This window comes from Nothobranchius furzeri, chromosome 5 (assembly GCF_043380555.1).
Source record: "Nothobranchius furzeri strain GRZ-AD chromosome 5, NfurGRZ-RIMD1, whole genome shotgun sequence".
NCBI classification, from domain to species: Eukaryota; Metazoa; Chordata; class Actinopteri; order Cyprinodontiformes; family Nothobranchiidae; genus Nothobranchius; species Nothobranchius furzeri.
The window spans coordinates 40926082-40943630 of NC_091745.1; the positions used below are offsets into that span (position 1 = coordinate 40926082).

A 17549-nucleotide genomic window follows, 5' to 3' on the forward strand; every position below is an offset into this window, starting at 1 on the left:
TTAGCTTGTGTTTGTCTATACATTTGGCACCCAGAAGCTCCAGGCCAGAGACATGTTCCAACTTGTTTTCTTCCATCTTTAACAAAGGAGCAGCTCACAGGCACCCTATATGTTGATGCTTAATGAGTTATAATTAATGTCCATCCACCCTGATTATATTTTAATGCATTAGCATAAATTTGTATGAATTCAGATGTAACTATAAGGTTGTTAGCCCATTTATATGCAAGCAAGCTTTAATTGATTTTTGTTACTATGGTAACAAATTAATTGACACTATTCCTGTGTTTTTGTTGTAAATTAATCCCATAAATGAAAACGTGGGACGCTAATGAGAATACTAAACGAATGTGTCTGATTTTGTTTAACGGTGTGCAAATCGAGCGCCCCATGATGCGTTTGCGGTCCCGCCCGCGCGGTGAACGCCTCCCTCTGACGTCAGCAGAGTCCTCCCAATGCAGGGCTGTGGTGTCGGCGAGAAAACGTGAGTTGTTCCCGTGTCGCCGTGACAGTTTGTCAGTGACAGAAACTCCAGAGAGCCTCGGTCAGGATTTAGAAACCTAGAAACGTGCACGGATGCACTGATGCGTGTTTGAGCACGCGCGTGTGTGTGCGGGGTTTAATTGACCATCATGTGTCGATGGAAGCTGCTGTCACTTTGACTCCACGTGTGTTTTATTGGATTTTTCATAAATTTTGGGTGACCTGGTCCTTTCGCTCTCCATGGTGCTTGAAGGGTGAGTATCAGAAGAGCCGCTGTTTCATTTCTGTGCAAAAAAGAACATCGCTCATTTCCTCACTCGCCTTGAATCCACTCTGTAATGCAGAACGCTGCAGATGCACATTTAGATTTAGCAAAATGTTTCATTCAACCCTCCGAAGAATCCACGCTGAGGATGAGGTGTTTGCGTTTGCAGGGAGATGGACGGGATCGGGACCGCCATGCAGAAGAAGGCAGCCGAACTGGAGCGGCTGGCTGAGGTGCTTGTCACCGGGGAGCAGCTGAGGTGGGTGGGTCGGTCTGTTCTGCTCCAGGATCTCTTGCGTTTACATTCAGTGTGATGTCAAATGAGTTTATTTGGTCAAATCTACCTGCAGGCTGTCAAACCTGCAGAATAAACCACCCCGTGTGTTTTAGTCCTCCTCCTCATGTCTGGGCGAGGAAGAACATGACCGGACATGATCTGCAGGAGGGACCAAGTCACACACTTTAACTCCAGCCTCTCTGCAGCATGGCGAGTCAAACAAAGACGTTGAGACATGCTCTGCTGCTCATCACCTAGATGTGTCACAAGATTACATAATGACTTCCTCCCTTTTTTATGGTTGCTCCACTGTTACAGCGCCCTTTGAGCTGCAGGGACTATTCTGGACCTGGCACACACACTGCTCATTCCTCCTATCAGGGAATTGGACCAATAACCCGGGCAGTGTTGATATCGCTTACCCTCAGGCGTACAGTGGTGTGTGTGTCTGTAAATGGTGGCGTCCATGGCCTCATGACCTCAGTGATGAATAGAGGCTCAGTAGGAAGGCATGGCACCAATGCCTGGAATTTCAGCTCCCAGCAGAACAATGAGAGAACCACTACAGAGTAGGTTTGATCCATCTGGGTGTGAAAGTTTGAAGTCAGATTTTTCTGTACAAGGGCATACGAGCTTGTGTAGTGTCTGTCATTGTTAGCCGTGTGTGTGTGTGTGTGTGTGTGTGTGTGTTCCTGGCACAGCTGTGTACCGAAGCTGGCCAGCCTGCACCATGGCTGGTGGCGGTGAGCGTGGAGTTGGTTCGGTCGACCCAGACTCTTCTGATCTTGAGATCGTAACACACACGACATGTTGAACGACTGTGTGTGTTTTTCCTTTTTCATATCTCCTTCCATCAGTTGATCTTTAGTCCAGCTGGTTGCTAGATTATAGTTTATGCTGCATACATCATTTCTACTTTGGGATTATGATAAGTCTTATGTTGCCAAACTTTCTGCGGTTTAAACTTCTTCTCCAACTCACTTCAGACTAGTCTTTATTCAGACTTTACACGAGTCACTGCTTTCAGCCTTTGTGCGGTCCAACATGAACCCCTGATGTAGAATTATCGTTGGCGTCAGTCTGACCTTTAAAGCTGTTATAGCGAATCTGCAGAACAACCCAGGTTTTAAACGCAAACACGATCACAGAACAATCGCCCCTCCCGAGATGCTTCATCTGGAATCCGAAACCCACGATGCCGGACAAAACGAGATGGTACTAAACACCAGTAGTTGTTTTCTAGGTCCAAACAGCTTTTGTTGTCCTTCTAAAGGTGTTTTCTTTTTGGGACTCTGGTGGTTTGTCCTAAAGTTTCTGTTTCTCTGATATTATTGAGCGGAGAACTTTTCACAGTGGTGTTCTGTTGCTAAATCCGTGAGTGCGTAATGAGTGGAGGACCCAGGGAAACGTGGAAGTGCTACAATTCAGAGAAGACCAACAACTGGATGGTCCTGCTGCTTTCAGTCCCAAACGTGTTTTTGGTGGAGGTTTTTAGACAAATGTGAGAGAACCACTTCATTAGTTTATTTTTAATCTCCACAATATATTTATAGCTATACTATGTTAAATTATTGTTAAGAAGCATGAAAGAAAAACTCCCGTTTGCCATTGCAGCTTTAACCTCTCCACGGAGTTCCTTCAGATTTTTATGTCCCCAGTAAAAAAATAAACAAATAAAAACGCAACTCACCGGCCAATCCACCGAAATACTTCAACTCCTCCTTTAAAGGTGCATATCATCACAACACTATTAATCTGGAACCCATCTACAGGATTTTTAAACTCAGAAACACTAAACAAAAGATGAGGCGCAGCATCTGCAGATGTTATGTTGGGAATATGTTTTACCCAGGACATGAAAGAATCACAGACGGAAACGATGGTAAGTAAATAACAAATCATATTTATTAAGAACGGTGTGTAACTGAAAACGGTGCTCCAAACGGGAACAGGAGGGACCGTGATCTAGAACGGGAAAGCAAACTGGTGTTAGAATCACGAAACCCTGGAACCAGAGAACCAGAATGGGAATTGTTTGGAGAGCTATTCTTACTGGAGATGATCGGTCTTGGTGAGGCAGGGCTGGGTCTTTGGGGCCAGGTGGGGACAGACAAGCAGCAGAGAATGAGGATCCAGGGTGGGATGAGGAAACAGGTTGCGAGGTAGACAGTGAGGCAGATTATGATGCAGGTCCGGAGGCTGGTGGTTAGGCAGGCTGGGAAGCGGGCAGGATGACAGGCGGGCAGCAGAGAGTGAGGAGAGCAGGGGGATGGTGAGCGACTTGATGTTGGAACAACAACTCCAGACGGCGGTGGGTAATTCCTGAGAACAGACGAGCAGGAACCTTCAGGACTCGGTAGATCAGGGCTGACTGGAACGGGCAGACAAGATTAAAACAGAACATCAAACGAGACTGCGACTGGCTAGTGTTTACCCAAGATGCGAGTACCAACCGGCACTGGAGTTCTTCTTCTTCTGTTGTTTAATTGGCGGGTGGCAACCAACTTTCAGATGCATTTCCGCCACCTACTGAATGGGATTGTGAGTCGGAGTGGGGAGTATCCTACATAAAAAAACAAACAAACAAAAAAACCAAACTAAATTCAATCAAGTAATCCACTGTCCCTTAAAACGTCTATGACTAACTTATACACCACTAGTCCCCCATTTAACAGAATACTCAACTCAAATTCCTTATAACCTTTAACTTTTAATTTTTCAACCAACAGTTTCCTATTACCCACATATTTCCTACAAGCACATAATACATGTTCTACTGTTTCCCTATCAAGTCCACAGTCACACATACCGGTATTATGCCGTCCAAGAATAAAAATACTGTTTAAAGCCGTATGTCCCATTCTCATCCTTGTTATCACTGCTTGATTTCTGTTACTCATTTGAATGACTTCCATTCTTCCAACCTTTCCCTTTAATTTGTATAAATGTCTTCCTTTCACGTCCCTTATCCATTGTTCTTGCCATTCATCCAGAATCTGCTGTCTAATAACTGATTTCCCCTCTGCAACACTCTGTGGAACCTCCATCATAGTATCCAGTTTCGTTGCCTGCTTTGCATAATAATCAGTAATTTCATTACCCTCTACTCCACTGTGAGCTGGAGTTCTTCTTCTTCTTCTTCTTTTGGTGCTTTATTGGCGGTTGGCAAACAACGAATGGTGCATTACCGCCACCAACTAGTGTGGAGTGTGGTCTGGAACAGTTCTCACAAAACAAAACCAAACAGGGGAAAAAAAACAACAACCTCAGAGTCTCCCAAACATCCTTATCTCTTTCAAAAACCGAAATAAAATCTGAAAACAGTCACTTTTTGAATTCTGTCTCAATAAATCAACAAGATCCAGTTTCACTTTCATCTGACTAAGATTGTGAACCATTGTCCTTCTTTCCGCCTGATATTTGTGACATTGTAATATAACATGACCTATAGTTTCTTCTTCTCCACAATAATAACATTTCCCTGTATGTTTCCCTATCACGACTAATGTATTGTTTAACCCAGTATGTCTAAACCTTAGTCTAGCAATGATCACCTCCTCTCTCCTACTCCTTCCAGTGTTTCTTATTTCTCCCACTCTTCTTTGAATGTCATACAACCATCTTCCCCTCCTTTCCTCCTCCCATTGTTTTTGCCATTTTTTCTTCATTTCTTGCTATTAAGCTCTTGATCTCTTTTTGACAAAAGTGAATATCTAACTGAACCGTTGCATTGTATTGTTGCTTCCTTAGCCATCTCATCGACTCCTTCATTTCCTCTGATTCCACAATGAGCTGGAATCCATAAAAAATATATTTTACGTCCCATCATGCTTATTCTATAAAGTGTTTGCTGAATCTCTATGAGTATGTCTGGTCTGCTTTCTGAATGGCTGCACTTTAAACTGGTTGTGAGCTGGAGTTGTCACACCTGCTCCTTTAGTACTCCTGGCCCTCTGATCAGGGAGATCAGGAACAGCTGGCTCGCCGACACGCCCACCTGTTAACACAGAGCTGGGACAACGGAAGTTACGGTGTAACTATGGTTCTGTGAGTTCCTGGATGACTGCCAGTGGCAGTAAACAGAGTGGATGTATCTCCTCGCGCTCTGCGCAGGTCAAGTACTAATGTAAACAAAGTCACGCACGTGACACGTAGCGCACCTGGTTGCGAGTCTATAAATTACGCGCCGATAGCTACGTTCGGGTCTCCCGGGATCTTCTCGCCCGAGAAGTTCCGAGTGACCCCTGTGACTGGCAGTCATCCATAGGGATGGGTACCTTTGACATTTGAATCGATCCGGTACTAATTCCCGGTACCTACGAGTCGATACCGGTACTTAACGGTACCAATTTTCGATACTTTTGAGTGTTTATTATTTTAATTCTCTTTTATAATTAAATATATATTTTTCTCAATATATAACCATATATGATAAATATCACGATAAATAACATACAAGTTTGTATTTTAACATCGTCCTTGTAGTTTTATAAGCTGATAATTAAACTGAAGCAAACATCTTTACTGTGAACTAAATTTACTGTGTATCTTCATTCCTTTTGCCGTCCTTTTTCATTTGATTTTTCCTACTGGGAAGTTAGAATTTCCGAGGAGAAAGCGAACGCACCATTAGCTGGTAACAACGGTGGCAATGGAAGCTAACATATCAAGTTAACGTTATCTTTAACAGTTTATTTAGCTGCTGGAGCAGATTAAAACGATGATGCCTCAAACTTAGATCGTTGTCGCTGGTTTTACCTTCACCCATTCACCCGTCGCATTTAGTAAAGTAAAGCCAAACTTTAGAGCACGTTCATGTTCTTCTAGTCGGAAATTCGGAGTTCCGAGGAGAAAGCGAACGCACCATAGCGAAACGGAAGCTAACAAATCAAGGTAACGTTATCTTAAACATTTTATTTACCTACTGGAGCAGATTAAGATGAGGATGTCTCACTTAGATCGTTGTCTGTCGCTAGTTTCATCACCCAGTTACCCATCACATTTAGTGAAGTGGACCCAAGCTTTAGCGTGCGTTCTTTCTACCATGCTTGCTCTGTTTACAACGGGCTCGCAGGGACCGGCGACATAACGCTCTTGCGCATGCGCAACTGTCTTGGCAGTACCGAAACGAGGCACCGTTTGAAATGACGTGAATCGGTGTTCGGTCGGTACTATGGAATTCGGTTGGTACCTTAAAAAGTACCGAATTCGGTACTCATCCCTAGTCATCCAGGAACTCACAGAACCATAGTTCCACCGTAACTTCCGTTCTGTTTCGTTCCCTCCTGACTGCCAGTGGCAGTAAACAGAGTGGATGACTTATGCCAGAAGTGTCACGAGGAACATAAAACTCACCGTCACTCAGGAGGTAGCCGCCAGAGGCAGCACCGCCGAAGCGAGCGCGGACCTGTGGCCAACGTTGAGGCGGTAGAAGCGTGCAAACGTGCACGGAGTTGCCCAGGACGCCGCAGCACAGACGTCCGCCAGTGGCACACCTCTCATCGCCGCCCAGGATGTAGCAACGCTCCTGGTGGAATGGCACACGATCCCAGGGGGAGCCACGGCACCCACTGCCGCGTAAGCCATCGCAATGGCGTCCACGACCCAATGCGACAGCCTCTGCTTCGAGAGGGCCCGACCCCTGTTCACTCCTCCGTGACAGACAAACAGCTGGTTCGACTGCCGGACAGTGTTTGTGGCCACAATATAGAGCTGCAGTGCCCGGACCGGGCACAGCAAAATCGCCCGCCGTTGTTCCTCCGAAAGAAATGGGGGAGGGAAATACGCCCCCAGCTCGATTGCGGCATTCACGTAGCCCGCGGGCAGAACCTTGGGAAGAAAGGCGACGTTGGGCCACAGCGTCACCCCCGACCCATCTGCCTTCCACCGCAGGCAGGCGGGGCTGATGTCCAGTGCGTGCAGCTCACTGACCCGTTTAGCCGACGTCACTGCCAAGAGAAAGGCGGTTTTCACAGACACCACTGCCAACGGGGCGGTAGTCATTGGCTCAAAGGGTGGCCCACACATGGCCCGCAGGACCAGGGGAAGGTCCCAAGCAGGTGCCGGCCTGCACAAGGCAGGACGCAACCTTCTCACGCCCCGCAGAAACTGGGTCACCAAACAGTGAGCCCCAATGCTCCTGCCATCCACCAAGAGGTGGTTGGCCGAAATAGCCGCCAGGTGTACCTTAAGGGTCGAGGCGGCCCGGCCCTTGTCAAACAGGTGCCGGAGGTACCGCAGAACCTCATGCAGGGAACAAGAACCAGGGTCCACGTCCCTGCCAGAACACCAGGTAGCGAACCGCTGCCAACAGCGAGCGTACGTGGCCCTTGTAGACGGAGCCCTGGCACTATCCAGCACCTGCTGGATGGAGGGCTCTAAGCCGACTGGGGGCTGCCTGCCACTTTCAATGGCCACACCGTGAGCCGAAGATGATCTGGGGACGGATGCCAAATCCTCCCCTCCATCTGAGACAGGAGGTCCCGTCTCGCCGGCAACCGCCATGGCTCTCCATTCAGCAGACTGAGAAGCAATGGAAACCAGAGCCTCATGGGCCAGTCTGGCGCCACCAGAAGGACCTCGTGTGACGAGTCCCTCACCCGATGGAGGGTTGGTAAGATCAACGGAGACGGCGGGAAAGCGTACAGCCGAACCAACGGCCAGGCATTGGCGAGGGCGTCCATCCCCAGAGGGGCGTCGGCCTCTGCCAGGGAGAACCACAGAGGGCAATGTGTGCTGCTCCTCGAGGCGAACAGATCCACCTGGGCCTCTCCGAACTGATGGCACACCCCCTGCACCACCTGAGGGTGCAACCTCCATTCCCCCGGGGGAAGACCCCACCGGGACAGGCAATCCGCCACCGAGTTCCTCCACCCCGGAAGGTGCAGCGCCCTGATGGAGGCCAAGCGAGGGTAAGCCCAGGTCAGCAGCGTCTGAGCCTCCCTCAACGATCGCAACGACCTGGTGCCCCCCTGATGGTTTATGTGGAACACCGCCGAGGTGCTGTCCATCCGGATGAGCACGTGCTTGCCCCGCAGAAAGGGCAAGAAGCGCCTCAGCGCCAAGTAGACGGTCTTCAACTCCAGGACATTGATGTGAAGCCATGCCTGACGGGGGCTCCACAACCCCTGGACCGACCTGCACTGCCAATGCGCCCCCCACCCCCGGGGTGACGCATCCGTCGTGACCACCTCCCGTCTGGCGGGAACCGCGCCAAGCGGGACGCCGAGACTCAGGTAGGCGACATCGTCCCAACGACGCAAAAGAGCCACACAGCTGCTCGTGACCTCCAGCTCGACCCGTCTGTGTCGCCGGGGATCCAGGCGGAAGCCGTTGAACCACCTCTGCAAGGGCCGAAAGTGGAGCAGCCCGAGAGGCACCAGTGCAGAAGCCGAGACCAGCAACCCCAACAGTCGCAGCCACACCTGGACCAGGGGTGCCGCACCAAGGCGAAAGGCCCGGAGCAAGGACCGAATCCGGACCCTCCTCTGCTCGGTCAGCCTCGCCCGCATGGCCACAGAATCTATGGCAATGCCGATAAAATCCACCCGCTGAGTCGGAACCAGAGAACTCTTCTGCAGGTTCACCGTCATCCCCAGCGCCTCGACGTGGGCAAGGACCCTGGCCGTGGCCAGACCCACTTCGCGACACGACGGCGCGCAGACGAGCCAGTCGTCGAGATATGGCAGGACCTTCAACCCCGCCCGACACAGGGGGCTCAGGGCTGCCTTCACGCACCGCGTGAAAACTCGGGGGGCGAGAGACAGGCCGAATGGCAGAACCAGAAACTGGTACACCCTCCCGAGGAAAGAAAACCGCAGGTACTTCCTGTGCCCCGGATGGATCGGGACATGGAAGTATGCGTCCTTGAGGTCTATGGTCGTAAACCACTCTCCCGGACAAACCACCTGAAGGACATCGCGAGTCCGAAGCATGCGGAAGGGCAGCACCTTCAGGAACCGATTGAGACCCCTGAGGTCCAGTACCGGCCGCAGGGGCCCGTCCTTCTTGGGCACCAAGAAATACGTTGAATAAAAGCCGTCTGCCTGCAAATGCGGCGGAACGACCTCTATGGCCCGTTTGTCCAGGAGCACATCTATTTCCTGCATCAGGATGCTGACCCGTGCAGGATCTGTGACCGAAGTCACCCTGACCCCCGAAGGGGGTGGGGGCCGACGGCGGAACTGCAACCTGTAGCCCTGGGACATAGTTCGAACCACCCAAGCGTCTCCGCATTGGGCCTCCCAGAGGGCCAGGTGCTGTGGTGTAAATCTGCCCGCCGCCGGCCCACAGCCCTCAGGCCGTGTCCCGACGCCTGTTTGGGGCCCTGGGGGGGCGGCGGCCCCTGTCCTGCCCCGAGGATCCCCGGGGCGGGGCCTGACCTGCCCCCGAGCGTCTCCAAGTCCCTGCCGCAGCCGCGGCCTGCTGGGCGACCTGCAAGGGGGCGGCCGGACGAAACCGGCGCCGAGGGTCCCGTGCCCCTCGTGGCCTGGACTGTGGCATGGGGAGGACCCCTGCCCCGCTACGCCCACTCCAGGCCTCTGCGGCTTGTCTGGACTGCCGCCGACGTTCCAACGCCCGCTCAGCCTCGGGCCCGAACAACTGGCCCGGCACCACGGGCAGACCGCGCAGGCTCTGTCGGCAATCATCCGACACCGGAGCCTGCGCCAACCAGACCTGACGGCGAGCCACTACCAGCGTGCCCAACAACCGACCAAGCTCCCTGGACATCAGCCCAAATGCTTGCAGGGCTGCGTCGTTCGTATCGCCCAGTGCCATCCCCGCTGCGCCCGACTGCAGCATCTGGGACTGGGCTAGCAACAGCACTGACAGCGAATTGCTGGTGCGTGCCATCCGTGCCCCGATGTCGTAAGCCCGGCACAGTAAGCTGTCGGTCACCCTACACTGGGTGCTCGGACAGCGGACCCTGTCCCTCAATGCCTCATCCGGGGAGAGCACCAGAGAGGCAACGCAGTGGTCCACCGGGGGCATGCGGTCCAACCCATAGGTTCCTGCCTCCCGCATCGATGCCAGGGTCCTGGCATCCCTACCATGGTGGGAGAGCTGTCTCGGGTCCCCCCAGCACCGCTGCAGCACCTCCACAAAGGCTGGCGATGGTGGGACCTGAAACGGGGGCGCCGCCGGAGCCCGGCGGAAGAAGGGATTCCCCGCCGGACGGGCCACCGGCACGTCGTCCAGTCCAATCCTGGCCAGTGCCGCTCGCAAAATCGCCCGCAACTGACAGGGGTCCTCCGCCAGCTCCGAGCTTGCTGAGCTATGGAGAGACATCCCCGAGTCACCGTGACCTCCCAGGCCCGGGGGCTCCATCACCAGCCCCTGACTACGGCCAGGAGAGGGGCCCTCCTCCTCGAGGGACTGAAACTCAGAATTTGAGGCCCTCACAGAGATCAGGTCATCCGGGCCCCCCTCGTCCGGGGCTCTGGTCAGCAGCGCTTTGAGCTGTTCCACCTCCGCCCGCAAAGAGTCCACTTCCTGGCGAGAGGGTTGTGCCACACGCCGCTTCTTGCGCCTCGGGCTGCCGCGTTCCTCAGCCGGTCTATCCCTCCGTCTCCCGGAACACGGGCGAGGGACACCAGAGGGCGGCAGGTCTGACTCAAACAGGAGGCACTCCACTTGACGTAGCCTGTCCTCCCGCACCGCCAGCGGCAAAATGCTGCAGTTCATGCACGGGTCAGTCAGCGCCTCTCTGAGGTGACCGACGCCCAGGCACTTAGGACACAAGTCGTGGCCGTCCTCCACCTGGAGGGGAGCCCCGCATGACGTACACTCCAACATCCTTACCGGTGTGGGAGACGCCAGCGACTCCACAGGAACTGAGCGAGGACTTCGAGGAAAACTGAAGAACGCGATTCAGTCCTGGAGTTGTAAAACAACGCACGTCTGTGTGTGTCGGTTAGGTAATCTGAGCGTGCCACCACCACGGTCAGAACGTCCAGCCCCACTCACCGGTAACGTTGTAAAACAACACACGTGCGTGTGTGTCGGCTAGGTAATCTGAGAGTGCCACCACCACGGTCAGAACGTCCAGCCCCACTTACCTGTAGCGCTCGCCGGCCGCACTCACCTCCCCTTTCCACAGGGGAAAACCTGCGACCGCCAGCGAGCCCTATCCGAGCCGGCAGCGGCGGTCCGAACGGCGCCGGCCGGCCGCACCACCCGCACTCGGTAACAATTAGCAGATAAATAACAGCGTCAATCCACCGCCCCAGAGGGCTCGTTCGAGCGCTCCGACCACACGGTCCCGGGCAGGAAGACGCCAAGTAAAAACAGTACTCACCTCTCAAGACCGATAAGATCCGAATCACGGACTTACGGAGCGATTGACCAGCGAAGCACGCCAGGCCAACAGCGAGAAGATCAAAGAGACCCGAACGTAGCTATCGGCGCGTAATTTATAGACTCGCGACCAGGTGCGCTACGTGTCACGTGCGTGACTTTGTTTACATTAGTACTCGACCTGCGCAGAGCGCGAGGAGATACATCCACTCTGTTTACTGCCACTGGCAGTCAGGAGGGAACGAAACAGAACCGCAGTGTATGAAGTGAAATGAATAGTGAGCAGGGCAGACTGTGACAGCAGAGCAGGTTGGATTCACTCATCCAGCTGGACAGCAAGATTCACTCACGGGTCAAACGGACCCAAACAAACTGATGTTTATAGTATGTTGCCACATAAACGGCTGTGTGTTCCTGTTTCTGAAGTGAGCGTCTACATAAATAACCTACGGATCAGGAATGAATCACAGAGAAGCAGGTGGAGTCGGCCGTTGGATCGAACACTTCACCTGCCTCGCTACCTGACTCTGCTGAAGCTGCTTTAGATAAAAACGTCTGCCAGATGCATAAACCGAACAAACCCTAAGCCGTTTTAAAAGGGTAAGGCTGAGAGGGAAAGAGAGGCCAGAAAACTGGAAACGAGCATAATTTTGAGGGTAAAAGTTTTAAAACATTCTGGAAATCTCACACATCAGACTAAATGGGTTTTATTTGGACAAGGAACTGGCTGATAATGTAAATGTTTATTTTAGGTTTAAGGATTTTGATGATCAAATCCACCACAGGAAACTGGATTTAGTCTTTAACGCTCAGATCTTGGTTTAAAGCCACACGTTGCAATTTTTTCATATTTTTAACTGATTTTCTTTAACCAGCATGTGCTAAAATGACCCTTTAGAGGGTTAATGAAATGTCACCCAGCCTAGGGCTGGATGATGTTGAAAAAAAATAACATATTAATAAAAATTATTATTGAAAAAAAAATACTGTAGTGAATATATTTTAGGTGCGGCCCTGGCCATTCTTTTGCTATTCCTTAACTACTTTCAATGAAGAACAGACAAACCGACTTCGCTTCCATATTTTATTTAATCGTCTTTATTTTACTAAGACTGGCTGGTTTCAATCAGTGTTCGTTTTTCTAGCAGAACTTCAGATTTCAGTTCAATTCATTATGTTTTTAAATCAAGGTTCAGCTGCAGCAGATTATTGACAACATACAGTGATATTTACAGACATGACAGGAAATGGCACGAGTGTGAGAACCCCCTTCCCCAACCCTAACCCTAACCCACTTAGTAAAGTGGAGCTGACGTGCCTGGGGCTGCAGTCTGCTTCCAGCATGTTTCCTGCATGTTTTAAATCATGAACACAGCTGTCTTATTTGATAGATACTAATACTAATACTAATACTAATACTAGATACTACAACACTTCAGCAAGTGAAGCAGTTTCAGCTATCATTTTCAACTACCAGCATTCAAACTGCATTGCTGCAAGAAATGTCCTTTTTTAGTTATAACTGGCTTTGGACATTTTGTTTCAACCAATAAATCAGCTGATATGCATCTATTAGCTATGCCTGTGCACACTCTGCTGATCACCATGCAACAGCTGCTATAGGGAGCCCAAGTCACTTCCGCACCACGGGTCCCCGGAAGAACAAAAAAACAGAATGCAAGTCAACGGGACTAAAAACGCTGTTTTCTAGTCTGCTTTACCCTGGATCACACATATGCTGTACTGCAATTTAAATGAAAAGTAATGATGGGTGTTTCGACCACGCCAGTCACGTACTTTGAGATTTATCAGCTTGCAAAAGTTTGTGTTTAGCATGACTACACACCAGAAATCGGCACATCGCATATGTGACGTCACCACATAATCTCCTCTCCCCTAGCGTAGCTGCTACTTACCACATGACCAGATTTATGGTGGTTCTTTCCTTCTGTGGGAAGTTTGCTGAACTTACAGCCCTTTTCCCTCAGTTTTCTCTGTGTCTGGTTCGATGACGTCACTTTCGTGAAGCGCATTTGTAGTCCTGGACTTATTTTCACACAAAACCTAACACCCCCCCCCCCCTCTACCCCCCCCCCCCCCCCCCCCGTTCGAAAATAGGCGCGCTCTTGGTATCAAAATGTGTCTTTAAAAGCCACGGACATCATGTGTGACATCCATGGCACAAAACAAGCGGAATTAGAAAATAGCGTTTTTAGCCCCGTTGACTTGCTTTCGTTTTTTCGTTCATCTGGGGACCCGTGGTCCGGAAGTGACTTAGGCTCCCTGTAACCGGCTCACAGCTGCTACTCTGTGTATTTTTACATTTTAACATTCCTAAATTCAACCCAAAACACAACAGTCTTCAGTATTGTTTATAGGCTATTGACCGTCCTTTAGAGCAACCTATATGGGTCAACTACTTTTTGTGAGATCCACAGCAAGACGGATGAACCTTCAACTGCATCTTTAAACGAAACAGCCTACATATGTATTTTTACCAAGTTTAAACAAAGTTTTACCTTTAATCAGCTCATAATCCTGTTTAGGCTACAGGTCAGGTTAGAATCTGCAGATGTGAGCGTGTTGTCGTTATGACTCAGATGAATCTCAGGGGAAAACATTGCACCTGCACAGTATTGTCCTGCGGTTTTGATGATGTGAGCATGTTTAAATGCTGATGTTGGCTCTGCTGTGCCTGAATGAAGCAGCTGCTGGTGTGCAGTTCGTGCTGCACACAGCACGAACAAACGTTGAACGGTCGGAGCTTTCACGCGGTGATGAGTTTAAAACTGGACCTGCAGCAGAACACAGGGTCTGTGAGAGTCGAGTCTCCATCCACACCTTTGTTTGTTCATGTGGTCACAAGCTCGGGGAACGCGAGCAGTTCCTGATCCTGATAACACAACTCTGTGTATTATTTATTATTCATGTCCCGTGCCGCTCGTGTCTCAGAAACATCTCAGTCCCACACAAGCGTCGCCCTGCTGCAGGAGGTGTGGTGACCAGTGTGTGAAAGTGGACAAAACAGGATTTATAGAAGACTTCATTGTTTGATTTTTCATCACTTTCAGAAAAGATTTAAATTCCAGACTGGACTGAAACTTGCAGAGCTCCCAGAGATAGAAGCACTCCAGCTGTTTACATGATGTGAGGTCCATGATCTGTTTATCTGAGACTTTAGGACTTGGCAGAGCTGTTGGACTGGCTGTCACCATTAATCTGATGTGATGCTAGCCAGCTGCACGCAGACACAGCATGGGGTAGAACAGGCTAGCTCCAGGGATATGGGCTGTACCACAGCTCTCAGGTTCAGGTGGATGATGTGAGGAAAGTGGGAAACCAGCATCAAAACTGTCTGGCAGTGTGAAAGCCAGTCGGGTTTGTTAGCTTTTCTTAAACCTCTCAGATCGAACATCTGAACTCTCAAACAGAACAAAACAAACGCTCTGAATCTGCTTTCTAAGAAATCTACATCAATCACACTTCCCCTGTTTGTTTTCAGGCTGCGCCTCCATGAGGCGAAGGTAATTAAGGACCGGAGGCACCACCTTCGAACTTACCCAAACTGCTTTGTGGCCAAGGAGCTCATTGATTGGCTGATGGAACATAAGGAAGCCACAGACCGGGACACGGCCATTAAGATCATGCAGAAACTCTTAGACCAGAGCATCATTCACCACGGTGAGGCTGTGCTCCCTCTGTGTGTGTGTGTGTGTGTGTGTGTGTGTGTGTGTGTGTGTGTGTGTGTGTGTGTGTGTGTGTGTGTGTGTGTGTGTGTGTGTGTGTGTGTGTGTGTGTGTGTGTGTGTGTGTGTGTGTGTGTGTGTGTGTGTGTGTGTGTGTGTGTGTGTGTGTGTGTAAAACGGGGGAGTTTTTTCTATAACAGCGAAGTTCTTGCTTGACGTTTTCTGGGAACAGGCCGAGTCTCTAACTGGACGATTCTCCACGTCTCCCAGCCAGTTTGGCTCCAACACAACAGTTTCCCCAGAGACAGGAGAGAACGTCCTCATTCCTCTTTTCATCAGAACTTTTAGAAAAATTGTTCCAGGATGTTTAAACATCAGTGACCAGTTCATACAAACCCAATAATTCCATGATCCCATCACATTTATATACGTGTGTAAATTCTGATACTGTTAGACCTTAAAGAGCAAGTCACCCTCTTCCAGAGTCCAACTCCACTTCCATTTCCTGTTTGAAAAATGCACCACAAGGAGGTGCTGGCTGGCAGACAGAGAGGGCCGAGCCGCTAACAAATACACAAACAAATACAAAAATTCACGGGCTCAAAGCAACATTGTGACATCATATGGTACCAGCTAACGTCATAGTGTACCTCTTAGCCAATAATGATGGCAGATTAGCAAAATTATTGCCTATACATGTCTACAGCACCATTAACACTCATTTATTTAGTTCATCAGCAAAAAAAAAAAGGAAAAAAAGGAGACTTGGGGGTGACTTGCTCTTTAAGAACCATCATTGGTCTGGCTGAATTATGACATCATTGTGAGGAAATCTTATTTTTTAGTGGAAATCCATCACAAGATTTACTGTACTCATGATTTATCAGCCACAAACAACATCATTAAATTTAGATTTTTCTTTATTAGAGACATGCTGGCCTGTCTAAACACCAATGTGTGTATTATTTGTGTCTTTCTAATACTTGTTTTTCTACACTAAACACTGGAGTCAGTAATAACTTTCTAAATGCATTTCTTGTAGCAGAATGCGACCCTCTCAGGTAAAAAGTGTCTTTACGCTGCGTTTCTGCTCCTTTGCAGTGTGCGACGAGCACCGGGAGTTCAAAGACATGAAGCTGTTTTACCGCTTCAGAAAGGACGACGGCACATTTCCACTGGATAACGAAGCCAAGGTCTTCATGAGGGGACAGAGGATCTATGAGAAGTATGAACACCAAACACAAACATGCGGCCATGCCAAAGCACACACTCTGGTGCTTTCATTCGTTTTTAGTTTGTAATTCAGAAATAGGGCCGCAAACATGCTGATGGTGTAGAAGAGGAGAATATTAAGACCTGTGTGATAAATGCAGGAAGAGAGATCTTATGGTTTAGATGTGATCTCTTAATTCTTCATCCCTGACCCTAACCTTCATCATACGTAAAAATGAGTGAAATCCCTTTCAACTCACGGACTTTTGGGAGAAGAACACAACTCCGGCATTTTGTTGGGAACTGCCTTGGCCTAAAATATCTCATGGGTGGTTTAGATTTGCAGGGAAAGTAAATGACTCCACATGTTCTCCTCCCAGCTGCAGTTTCAAACCAGTCTCTTTTGCTTCTAACAGCAGTATTCTTAACCCTCTGGAGGCAGGCGTTGCAGATTTGCAATGTTAAAACCTGCCTACCTGGTTACTCCACACACATATTTCATGAGCATTTTAAACGCAGAAGTACCCCTGAAGGACTTAGTTGTTCGTCCTTTTATCAAAACTTATTTTGAGCCTGAGAGGGTTAAAGAGCGGCTTCACTGAGAAACCGTTTCTACTTATTATTTTTTAAACTGGTCGGTCACCCTGAGTTTAACATGCAGGCTCTATCTTTATTTCCTGGTTTAGCTTCTGATAGAAAAGAGAACGCTCGCTTCAGTAAACCTGACAGATCTACGTCACACTTAACGTCAACAGACTCACCCATCTTGGCTCGCGACGGGGAAGGCTGTTGTTGGTTTAGCGTCCAGGAAACAGCAGAGAATGTCTCGGCTAGCAGAAGCTAACCGCAAGGATTAGCAACTCCACCACACAGCAGAACTCCTCCAGGCTTGTGTTATTTGTGGAGATAGAACATCAGTGTTGCATAGCAGACAGAATCAGTGGTAGAGTCGCATTAATGTTAGCCAATCAGAGGTGAGATGTCCAAGTATCAGGAAATAAGACTCCAAATCCTGCCTTCTGAAGCTACTTTCTCCTCCAGCTGACTTCTACGTCAGGAGCATCAGGAGCATCTGAGCTTCTTTCCCCCAAAGAACGACTTACAAGGTATTCATTCCTACTAGAGACCACTGCAAATGTACTGGAAATATGAGCAAACTTGGGCTTCAGTCTAGTTTATGATAAGCCTAAAAAAGAGATGCAACTCCGTTTGGATCCCATTTGGACCCAAACGTCTCTGACTAAGTTCAGGCCTGTTTTTTTCCCAAGAAGTTTAAATCTTACAACTTAATTTTTATCAAACAAAAAACTTCTAAAATACTTAAAAAGATT

General features: G+C 49.4%; 1 protein-coding gene across 2 annotated transcripts in view; it reads left to right on the top strand.

Annotated features, from left to right (window-relative positions):
• The first annotated feature begins 506 nt into the window (after positions 1–506).
• Positions 507–17549, top strand: part of deptor (DEP domain containing MTOR-interacting protein) — a 38619-nt gene continuing 21576 nt past the window's right edge. Inside the window, exons 1-4 of one of the 2 annotated variants that reach the window (XM_054740445.2) lie at positions 507–737; positions 918–1007; positions 14824–15002; positions 16108–16231. In XM_054740445.2, coding sequence (XP_054596420.2) covers positions 724–737; positions 918–1007; positions 14824–15002; positions 16108–16231 — 407 coding nt within the window. In that variant the 5' untranslated portion in view covers positions 507–723. Of the gene's footprint in view, positions 738–917; positions 1008–1139; positions 1595–14823; positions 15003–16107; positions 16232–17549 lie in introns of those variants that run through there. The other variant, XM_054740443.2, reaches the window with a different exon arrangement.